General features: G+C 39.1%; 1 protein-coding gene across 1 annotated transcript in view; it reads right to left on the reverse strand.

The window, feature by feature from the left end:
- Positions 1–2,502: 2,502 nt before the first annotated feature.
- Positions 2,503–12,048, reverse strand: part of ST8SIA6 (ST8 alpha-N-acetyl-neuraminide alpha-2,8-sialyltransferase 6) — a 52,580-nt gene continuing 43,034 nt past the window's right edge. Inside the window, exons 7-10 of the mRNA XM_067561706.1 lie at positions 9,494–9,586; positions 5,552–6,024; positions 3,305–3,433; positions 2,503–2,719 (exon numbers count right to left, since the gene is read on the reverse strand). Of these exons, the coding sequence (XP_067417807.1) occupies positions 5,556–6,024; positions 9,494–9,586 (562 nt within the window). The 3' untranslated portion in view covers positions 2,503–2,719; positions 3,305–3,433; positions 5,552–5,555. The remainder of the gene's footprint in view (positions 2,720–3,304; positions 3,434–5,551; positions 6,025–9,493; positions 9,587–12,048) is intronic.

The following is a 12,048-nucleotide window of genomic DNA, read 5'->3' on the forward strand; positions in this document are numbered from 1 at the left end:
AAAAGGCATTTAAAGCAACAAAAAGTGCCCCACTAGGGAATGAAATACGTTTGCTAGTGGTGTGCAAGTCCTGTTATTTATGGAACAGGCTATATATATTTATTAACTTGACGTACAGTCCAATTTTTCCCCATATACACACACACACACACACACACATACAACCTCTGTAAATATACAGACTATTGATAACCCTGCAGTATTATCTAGGGCACTATTAACCTACTGCCCCACCTAACTCCTTGTTGGAAGGTGCATTTTTAATAGTTACTTCTTAAGGATAAAAAAAAGCACACAGATATGTCTAATAAGTCTTTATTTCCAAACAGAAATTGCAAAAATATTCCAATACTGAACACTATGGAACAGGTGCAGTGTCCTAAGTATGCATCATAACAGTGAAACCAATGTGTTTTTGACATAAAATCATTAGGCACTTAAAAACATAAAACAAAGTATAAATTAAAATCAACTGACTGATGTCTCAACAATAGAACTTTAATTCGGTTTCCTGTAATAAAAGCAAGTGGTGATGCACACGTACAGTACAGAGGCATAGCATGCCTCCTCCTAAATGCTGCAAAGAGACATTTATACATTATACTGTAACATCCTAATGTGTGAGAACAGACAATATCAAGTTTATATCCTAAAGCATAAAAATGTGTAGTGATAGATTTTTAAGAGACTATGTTTGGAAATAACATTTGCAGAGCCTACACTATCAGCATCATTTTTTTTTCTGGTGGAATGCACAGTCATAACAGCTCAAAGGAGGTGGAATAACTACTGTGATATTCATATATAAAAGAAACAACATAAAAGTGAACCCCAATAATGGATATTTTGGAGACACTGAAACCTCAGGCAAGGGACACAAGTGTTATGACCAAACCTTTATGAGACTATAGTTATTTGTTATGATGCATGGAATTATCTTTAAAAAGAAAACATGTTTACTTATAAACTGTCATGTATCTCAGAACCTCTCCATTTACCCATCTACCTTAATCTAAGTCTGTGCATCACATGGACTAAAACAAAAGTAGAGATGGTCCATAAAGTCCATTAACTCCTAAATCTGCTTCAACCAGTATCTCAATTTGCAGCCATGATTTTGCACTTGTCAGTTTTGCAATTGTCTACATGCACAATGAATGTCACCAATATGTCTAACTATCTGATCCATACAATCAGGTAGCTGGATCTCAAAGAGCTAGATTTTGGAACTGGATCCACCCATGCACCTGCACCTGTGTGGATCACTGCACCTGTGTGGATCACTTTGGATCCAGTGTGTGAATTCAGGAGAGGGTTTTGCAGGAGTGCACTCAGGTGATCCAGTTGCAGATCTAGTGTTAAGTGACATTATTTGAATGTACAAACTGTCCTTGCACAATGGGAGACGAGGCTTTTAAAATCTGTTCCTTGGTATGTCTGTATGTAAGAATTTCGTATTGGGTCATTCTGTAGTAAACTGCGGGAGTCACAGGAAAGGAAAATGTCGGGGGTTCAAAATTACAGGTGAAGAGTTACTTGTTAATGGAGAGTTCAATGTGGTATTCTCAAAATTCTACCCTTGGGATGCATCGCTTTTTTTTTTTTTTCCTTCTATTTTTGGTACCATTTTGTAACTTCTCTCTTGTCTCGTTCTAATATAATTTAATGAATAATAATTTTATTTCATTAGATATTTTGATTAAATTAACATTAAGAATATAAACGTAAGGGCCAAATATGAAGCAGCTATAAAAATGCATATATAAAACATGCATAAATTACAAATATATTAAATATATTTCAATTTCATAGAGTGTAGTTCTATTCCAGATAAAATTTAAAGAAAAAAAAAAAAAAAGTATTTTTTTTTACATTCACTTTATTTAAACAGTCTTTTTTTTCCAATACTTTGCTAACAGCTAAGCTCAGTGATTGGAATATTTAATAGTCTTTAATCTAATGTAGCATAAAGAATTAGTGTTATATGGTAAAAAAAAAGATATTTAGTAAACATATAACTGATATTAGCTCAATATGTACGAAGGATAAGAAATAAATTATATATTTGATTTGATCATTCAGGAGACTCTCCAAGAGATCATGGAGATTCTGCTGGTAGCAGAAAGAGGTTATTACAATTTTGTCCTATTCTATATTGAAATCTGTTGAGTAATAATGTGCAAAGGAACATCACTTCCTGTGAATCAAAAGCACAGAAACAAAGGCCCAGTCCAGCTCCCACTAAAGCTAATAGGGTTCTTTCCATTGGGGCTAACTTTGCTGCTGCTCTGGCCCCATATGCTTCTCCACAGGTGTTTAGGGACCATGGAAGAGCCACAAGGGGTCCAGGGAGAACTGCTTAGCTCGGGCCCACCTGAAGTGATCATACACAGCCCCCCCATGACAATCCCTGCCATAGGGAATGCAGCTTGGCTCCAGACACTGGAAGAGCTCTACTGGTAATGCTTAATGGAACACCTCAGATATCCTAACTCTGGGTAGGCTTCATGCCTGGATGTCAGTCAGCTGCAGGAAGAAGCGTAAAGGATGCCTGAGGTTTTGCAGTTGGTTTCTTTGGTTGACAGGTCCATTTTGTATGCGGGCAGGGATGCACATCTGGGGTGGGAGAAGAAACGCCCATAGAGTTGTGCACTACCAGGATTTTGGGATGCACAGCATGGAATCTAGCCCACTGTCCTTAGCAGGAGTTGAACTGGACCTAAAAGAGAATACAATTAACTAAACCAGGGTTGAAAAAAATCTTAGCCCTCTGATCCTGCAAAGACTTACACACACGCATACAAGTAATCCCTTTGAATCTATGCGGTTGCTCATAGTGCATAAAATTAAATACATGGGCAAAGGCTTGTCTACTTGGGGAAACTGACTGGCACTATAACTCCCTGGTGTGGGTACACTATTCCACAATCAAAATGACTTTTTTCTGCAATAATTACTCCACTTAGTGGAGAAATCTGCAGGGTCAAAGCCTTAGATAGGTTAGATTTGGCAATTAACTTTTTCTATCACACCATGGAGCTAATAAATATACGCTTTTGTCCATCTTGTGTGAAATGAACAAAAACAGTAATTTTTATGTCAAAACATTTTTAAATTATAATAGTTTAACAAGCAAAACATTACAAATGCCACATACTGTCACCATCCTGAGATTGTGCTTTGTTAAGTTTAACCAATATAGTCAGGAGTTTCAAAAATTTTTCTGATAAATTTTGTTCACATAAACAAATTTGATTACAAGAAGTTAAAAAATGTAGCAATCACAATGTCAAAAAGCATTTACTTTTCTCCTTAAGTGTAAAATATTTCCATATGATAATAGTGCAGTTTAATGCTCACAAAACAACATCATATCAAATCCAATACCAAACTTCTGAGATATACACAAATTCTCTCCTTTGGAATCATCACCCTGGAATTAAAACAAAACAATAACGTGTTACTGTTTCTTTTCCATAAGTGAACAGTATATTGTACTCAAAATAAGCCAATTTTTGCAGTTCTTATAACTTAAAGCTGCATTTATGTGTTTTGCCTCACACATCTGTATTCAGCTTTATGTTAGAACGGAGTCTGTCTCAGACATTTGTTATACAACATAATAGACTCAGAGAATTCTCCGGGTGTGAAGAGGACTGATAGTGAGCTATCTTGTTCAAACATCTGTTCTTTTTAGGGGAGGGCTCTTCTCCCACTAGGACATCTCCAGTAGTTGTTATTCAGTGCTGCCTACAGTCAGACCACCTCATGATGTGCTCTCAGCAGCTCTTATCCACTAAGCAGGGTTAGGCCTGGACAATATTTGGATGGAAGATAGCCACAGAAAATCCTGATACAAATATAAGATAGGCTGTACAGGTAACTTATAATGGTTAAGATTATTTCATTTCTTGTGGAAGATGGTTCCCTCGCCTTCCAGATTACAGGTAGCAGAGATTAATTATAAATAAAAATGTTGTTTCAATTTACAATTTCAGATCCATTATATCTATTCTGATGCTTGCTAAGACAGGAACAGTTTATCTTCACCTGCTTTATCATTCCCATTGCAGTGCAGATCCAGCACAGCATATGCTTAACTTTAAGCATGTGAGTACTCCCACTGAGTTCAGTGAGTCTACTCATGAGCTAAAAGTTAAGCACATGCTTAAATGAATACTGGCTCAGGACTTGCATGCAGTACTATAGCAATGGTAGCTGCTGCTACGGTTTGCTGACTCCTTAAGTTGCTACGTAGCCTTCTCTGGCTTGGCTGGAAAGTTACACTATTACTTGTCTTTCTATCAAAAATTGCTGCTCGTGGACTAACTGACTATAGCTGAAAAGCCCAACTCCAATTACCAGGCTCCACAATCATCACAGACTTCATATGTTCAACTTGAGGCTCAGCGGAAGGCATGTTCACTAGGACATTTCTATCTGCCCTACCTTTACTAGCATCAGGTACACCCATCCCCTTCCTCTCCAAGGAGCAGCTCAGCCCCTCCTCCTTTTGCCCTTTTCCTTCTGATTGGCAGCCCAATAATATCAATCTGCTTTGCCACCTCTCCTCTCCCTATCTCAAAGGGGGATCAGTCTTCCCTGTTTCACTCCTACTCAGCCTTTCTGGCCACCCACCCCTGGGAGCTGCAGCTTAATGCTGTGTCAGATATCACTCAGCCTGGAGCCAGTGTCCTTGCTGTCTCTTTCTGGTAGGCAGAACACCTGGCACGTTTGCTTGTCCAGCTAGCAATCAACTTGAACCATGGGCAATATGATTTTTGCCAGACTAATTTATCATTTGACATTTTTTCTTTAAGCTGATTCTTCTTCCTGCTATCTCTAAACATGAAAACCCCAAGAGCTGCTGTAACCTATGGCAGCTTATCCACTTTTGCCAACGGCCAAAATTGCAGCAGCAGAGAACTGTAGCCACTTCCTCTCCTTGTGCTACCCTGGCATAGCCACCATGCAGGGACTTTTAAATGGAGGGCACAAGGTTGCATACACCTGCCATATGCTGCCTCTTCACTAGGGGAATTTCTCCACAGACCAATCTGCCCTTTTTTACAGCCCTGGACACATTGGAGTGGTGTAGAAGGGTTTAGGAAGCACAGAATTCCACCTCTTCTCTCTTTCAAGTGGTAGAATGTGTCTGTCTTAATAAAACAGCCCACTTTTAGTCAAACCTGGACTCCTTGGGGAATCCATCACAAAACACAAAGACTGGCACAAAGACATGCATTAGGGATGATGGAACACTATTGATAGACCGAGTTATGGCAATCATGGATGGTACTGCCAGTCCTTTAGAAATTGGCCATGTGGAGGAGAAGGTCAGAGTTGACCCTAACCTTTCATCTCCACGGTAGTATACATATATGCAGAGAAGTCATTCCTCCCTCTAATTCATATACATAACTCTCATTGATTCTTTGGGAGCAATGTGAGTATCTCGAAAAGAACAGATCCGCCTGGTTGCAGAAAAAAGCAGTTTTGCCCTAATACTTACTTAAACTGAAATGTTTTATCTTTGAAGAATCTGACCTACCTTTTTAATCTGAGTCACATGTACCAAACTGCAGCTTCAGAATGCCCTTCCCATGAAGTTGGAGAATCTGGTTGTATTCTTTGGGCATTGCATGGAAACCCGGCTTTGGCAATTGGTTGTCATAATAGTGGTGGCTGATTGGCATCTCCTCTGTGGTTTTAGAGAAAGGCCAGAAGCCATATAACTTCACGTTCTCACACAGTTCAACAGCAGCACTAGCGATCATAAAACCAGAAGACAATCGATATGCTTTCACGCCCTTAGTTCTCCAGAACTGGGCAAGACTTTTCAGGTACCTGGGATGAAAAAATATTGCCCTCTGTTTTGCGCTGAACTCTTGCAGAGTGTGGTAAACTTTGAAAGAAGCAGCTGTGTTGCTTTTGAAGGAAAATGCTGGCAATAAAAGGAAAGCATTTCCATAACTTGCAATATTCTCCAGAAAAGTTACCTTCCTTTCGTTCAGTTTGTTGTATCTGTCAAATAAAAAGTCTAGTAAACTTACCAATTTTAGAGGGAAAAAAACACTGGAATTCAATATTCAACAATTTATTATTGCAGGCCAGATTTTCACAACTGCAGGAACATGTAATTTGTGAGCACTTTTCCAGCCATTTAATCTGTATATGTAGTAAATATATATGATATGATCACAGTTTTACATGTGCTAATATGAAAATATGGCCTTATATGAATTATTTAATAACTACAAATACACTATACTATTTACTTAATTACATAAGAATTGCCATACCGGATCAGACTTGTGGTCCACCTAATCCAGGATCATGTCTTCAAAGAAGATGCAAGAAACCGCACACATTTAAAAATGTGCACTTTAGCATGTACCATAAAACTCTTTATGAAAAGTAGTTACTATATATGTGTGGTAGCAGCTTTACGACTGTAGGCTGCAATTGTGCAAAGACTTGTGCATGTGCCTAACTTTAAGCATGTGAATAGTCCTCATGGAGTTAAAGGTTAGCACATGCTTACTTCTTTGCAGAATCAGAACCTTAACTGCTTTTTAAATACTACTGGACTGATTTCCCAAGCTGATGACACCCAAAGCTTCCCCTGACTCAGCACTTCTGAAGATTAGACCATATGAGTCGCTGAGCCAGTGAGGGGTAAGCAACCAGCAGGTTGAGTGACCTACAAGCCACCCTTAAGGACAACGCTAAACCGGGCCATTCCTTGTAGACAGTTATCAAAGCCATGTCAAGCAAACTAGAGTCTTTAACATGTTTGACTGTATTGTTAGAGAATTAAGAATAGAAAGTAAATGTATTTGTCTGTGTTTCTCTATAGCTTGTTAGAAGTTAACAATGTAACCAGATTAGCTGGTGGATGCTAATTCCCTTTCATGTCTTAATTGCGTTATATTATGCATGCAGATGGTTCAGTTAACCTTAAGATCAAAGATGTATGATACTGCAGGAAATAATATTACTTACATTGTCTTCAGCTTAAGTTGCCTATGCCATAATGCAATGCCTTGATAGTTTGAATGGCTAATTGCCTTATGCTAATTAATATTACTAGTTTACCTGTGTATACATAGGAAATAGAAGTTTAGCTTCACAGCAACAATATACACTGCCTATTCTTTATTGGGGGAAGGCCCCAGCTGTGATGTTTACTGTCAAGAGGCTATCAGCCTGCTAGAGAACTGTAAAGGAAGCCCTGGGCCTGATCCTTTTTTATCTCAGACCTGGTTAAACTTTGACAGGGAAAGTCTAAACTCGTAAAACTGAGGTCTCCAGATCTACTCTGGATTAACCCCGCAGATTCTCATGGAAGAATTTAAACAAACTCTGCACATGGACTGCCTATTGGACTATAACCTTTAAAACTGATTCCAGAAGGATTTTTTATAAATCACCAACCTCACCATCTCTGCTATGAAACTGACTCAAGAACTTTATTCATATCTGTATGAATAATGACCTTTAACCATAGCAACTCTTTCTTTTCTTTTTTATTATAAATCTTAGATTTAGTTAATAAGAATTGGGTGTAATCCTGTCTTTGGGTAAGATCTGAAATATTCATTGACTTGGTGGGTAATGTGTCCGATCTCTTGGGATTGGTAGACCTTTATATATGGTGAATAAGGTTTTAAGTAACCCTCACTATACTAGACTTGGCTGTTTAGGTGGGAGCCAAACACTGGATTGCTTGAAGGGAACTGTGTTTTGGCTTCTTGGTAACCAGTAAGACATTACAGAAGCTGCTTGGCTACTGGCTTTGTGAAATCTAATTATAGAATAAACCACCATTTGGGGAATTGTCTGCCCTATTCTTCGAAGTTTGCCCTGAGTAAGCATTCTCAGTATAGCCTCTCCAGTCACACCATATTTCTAATGAATTGCCAGATCTCATGTCATAAACTGTTGAGGCACTCCAAAATTCTGCAATATTAGAAAAATGGTCAAAGTGATTTTGTTTGGGAACTTTGTTTCAGCCCTTCAATCATTTTGACATCTGTACCGTAAAAGTCTTGAAAACACTGTTCATAACAGAATGGCTGACTTTAACTACAGTGTTGTCAGAAGAACCGCACATTTAGCTTGCTAATTAGAAGTTAAAGTGATTAAAATTAGAGCAGCTCTCTTGAGAGAACAAACAAACTCAGCTCTGTGAAGTGATGCCAGGCTCTTTTCTTCTCCTCCTTCAAAGGCCCTTACAGCTTTCTACAAATAACAAAATCAGTGAAATGGCCAAATCACAAAGTCCTGACTCATTTTTAATGAGTCCTTATTAAGTTTAACATTGTTAACATTAGTGGACATTTGTCTGAATAAAAACTTAGGGGAACATCATGATTAAGCCCAAAAGCAATAAATAGCTTCAAAAGCCACTAAACCAAATTTTGCTTTCACGTGCAACCCCATTGAAGTCAATGGGCCAAATTCACTACTGATGTAAGCCACTAATACATCTCCATTTACATCAATAAGGGTTACAAGAGCATCAAAGCAGAACTCCAGATATCTCCTTGATTCAATGACAAACAAACTTCTTTTAGAGAGATGTGGTGGATGAGATAATAGCTTTTACTGGACCAGCTTCTGTTGGTGAAAGAGACAGAAGTTGGTCCAATAAAAGATATTACCTCATCCCCCTTGTTTCTTTAGTATCCTGGGACCGACATGGCTACAACAAAACTTCAGTTTTCTGTGTATTCTATTGTTTCCTTCTCACTTTTAAGCTAGATTCAATTTTGTCTGGTTGTGTCTGTTTGAGGAATACAGAGAAGACAACTGTAAGATGCTATAAGATTATTAAGCAGTAAACATCAACGTACCACACTGGTTCATTTGGCAGATAAGCACAAGCTAGAACAGCTAATGGCCTAATGTGAAACTGAAGGCTATGCAATAATTAGCAAGTTCTAATCAGACTTTTGTTGTTATTGCTTTCTTCTCAAGAAGGGGAAAAATGCAAAATGCCATGGAGAAAAAAAAAGGGAGATCTACTTTAGTCTGGATTCTTTAATGGTCAGAAAATGCATTATAAAAATGTAGGCCCCAATTCAGGAAAGCACTTGAGCACGTGCTTTATTATAAACATGTGCTTGAGACCCACTGATGGATTTAGACATATGCTTTAAGGCTAAATCATGACTATAATACCAATGTTAGAGAATGGATCTGAGAGGAGAAATGCTGCTATTGCCCCTGGTTAGAAACATGTGGATCGGTGCAATAGAGGAAGTGCTATCTCTGTATTGTTGACTCATTTCTGTCCAAAAGAAGGACTTATTTAATGGGTTTCTATTCACACTAGTATGTCCTTTACCCGGGAAGTAAGGAACACTAATGAAGTAATCAAAATGCATTGCTCACTCTGACGGCATCCCATAGGGTTTACAACAAAATCTCAATCACGTCAAACAATTAAACAATGTTACACAGGAACAAAACGTCTGGTGATACTTACTTCTGTGCTATGATGCTTGGATTAACGGTCACCAGATTTGTTTTTTTGCCAACATCTTTGCTAATGCTTCCTGTGGTTGGGGGAAGGTTACACCTGAGGTTTAGAAACAGTTATTTAAATAGAACACTGCCACAAATGCCCTGCTGTTTATTCTATGCAAATTCCTCTACTGTACCATAACATTTACATGTCACCTTCTTCTAAGCACTCGATAAATAAATAAATATTAATGAACCCTTATAACATGCCTGAAAAATAAGTATTTTACCTATTTTGCAGATGAGTACACTGAGGTACAGAGCATCACATTTTCTCCAAAGCACACGAGTCAGTAGCCAGGTTACAAATAACCCAGGATGTCCCACCTCCCAGTTTCCTTGCTCTAACCACTAGACAATCCTGCCACTATTTCCTTCCAAGACAAAGTAATGCAGCTATTAGGTTTTCTGTAGTTTTCTGACTAAAAACAGTGTGATCAATACTGAAGATGCAATTGCACAGTGATATTATTTCCCATATCACAGATGAAAATGGAAAAATGTCCAACTAATAATTCATTCCACCTACTGATTCATTAGTAAATACTCCATTTCTGTTAAAGGTAAAGAAGAAAAGGTTTTAGTACGAATTATGTTTACCAACAATTATATTCTTTAAAAACTTGCTAAATGTAGGTTCAGCATTTCATCGTGTAGGTTCATCACTTCTATTCGGGCCAATCATCTAACTTGGACATGGGAAGGGTTCTTTTTTGTCTTATCTGAAAGCCACAGATATGAGTCAAAAATAAGCCAGGTGAAAAAATCCAGTGGAGATGTGTGTGGGCTCAGAGGTCTGCCTGCAAGGATATTACTTGTTTGCATATTGGAAAGTTTATGGTGGAGGACAGAGTAGGAATTTTACTTCCACAACCTAGAGATAGACTCAAAGGGGAATCTCTGCCACCCAAGCTCAAACCCAGGGCATCAGGTCAGCTTGAGAGCTTGAGCTGTCGCCCAAGCTGCAATGTCCACACTGCTAATTTTTGTGCACTAGCTCAAGCCCCATTAGCGCAAGTTGGTCTACCGGGACTGGGAGGCTTGCTCTCAGCTGCAGTACAGACATACCCTTAGGGCCAGATAGGCACTTGAAGATGTAATAAGGTGCCTAGAGGGATTTTCAAATGTGCGCAGGTGCCCAACTCCCACTGGGAGTTTGAGAATCTCATTAGGTGCCTATCTATATCGCTAGGCACCTAAATACCTTTTACAAACTGGGCCCTAGGCCTTGCTCTACTCAGCATTGCAAGACCTAAGTACCGTTAAAAAACTGGGCCCGAGGCCCCAATCCAGCAAAGCATGTAACCAGGTGCTTGACTTTATACCTGTGAGTAGTCCCAGGAATGTCAATTGGTAACATTTTTAAAAGTACCCTAAATGACTTAGGTGCCTGAAACCAGATTTTCAAAGGTACTTAGGTATCTGAAAATGCCAGTAGGTGCCAAGAGGGATTTTCAAAAGTGACTATGAAGGTTAGAGTGCCTGGCAGTTAGACATCTCAACCTTCTTAGGTGTTTTTGAAAATGCTACTAGGCAGCTACCTGCATCTTCAGGTTCCTAAGTACCTTTGAAAATTTCACCCCTAAATCTCATTTTTAAAAGTGATTTAGGAGCCTAATCCCATTGAAATTCAATGAGGCTTCTAAGTGTCCAAATCATTTTTAAAAGGGAACCTGGGGCCCTAATGGGACTACCTGATTCCATTGATGTCAAGGAGATACTCATGTGCTTCAAGATGAACATGTGCTTCACTGGATCAGGGCCAGAGGGGCATGAAGACTGTAAGGCAAGGGCAAACAGGCAACATATTTAATGCTAATTTATACCAAAGTCTTTTAAAAACAATCTCCTGAGCCAGAGAAAAACACCCCTGAACCCTAAATGATAGTTCAATAAGCAAAAATCTGAGCTTCTCAGAGGCTCAACTCCCAAACTAGAACACATCCAGCTTCATAGACTCATAGACTTTAAGGCCACAAGGGACCATCATGATCATTTCTAGTCTGACCTCCTATACTTTGCAGGCCACAGAATCTCACCCAGCCACTCCTGTAATAGACCCATAACCTCTAGCTGAGTTACTGATGTCCTTAAATCATGATTTAAAGACTTCCAGTGAAAGAGAACCCACCATTTATACTAGTTTAAACCTGCAAGTGACAGTGCACCAGACTCCAGAGAAAGGCAAAAAACCTCAAGGTCTCTGCTAATCTGACCTACGGGAAAATTCCTTCCGAACCCCATATATGACAATCAATTAGACTCTGAGCATGTGGGCAAGACCCATCAGCCAGACACCTGGGAAAGAATTGCTGGCATTCCTTGCAATCACAGGTGTGTGAATACATGTGCAGTTTTCCTCTGATTCTGCTCTCTTCTTATAAGCACCCAAAGTAGTGAAATTTACAGAGCAGAACATGATCTTTGGCTATTGGGTTCAAGAATGGGGCAGACAGGCTGAGAGAATGGGGAGAGGGGGCTGGTGAGTCTGAACACACCCACAAACAGTAATGCAGC

The sequence above is a fragment of the Emydura macquarii genome, unplaced genomic scaffold, assembly GCF_026122565.2.
Source record: "Emydura macquarii macquarii isolate MOO-44397 ecotype Brisbane River unplaced genomic scaffold, CSIRO-AGI_Emac_v2 contig_2422, whole genome shotgun sequence".
In the NCBI taxonomy this organism is placed as follows: domain Eukaryota; kingdom Metazoa; phylum Chordata; order Testudines; family Chelidae; genus Emydura; species Emydura macquarii.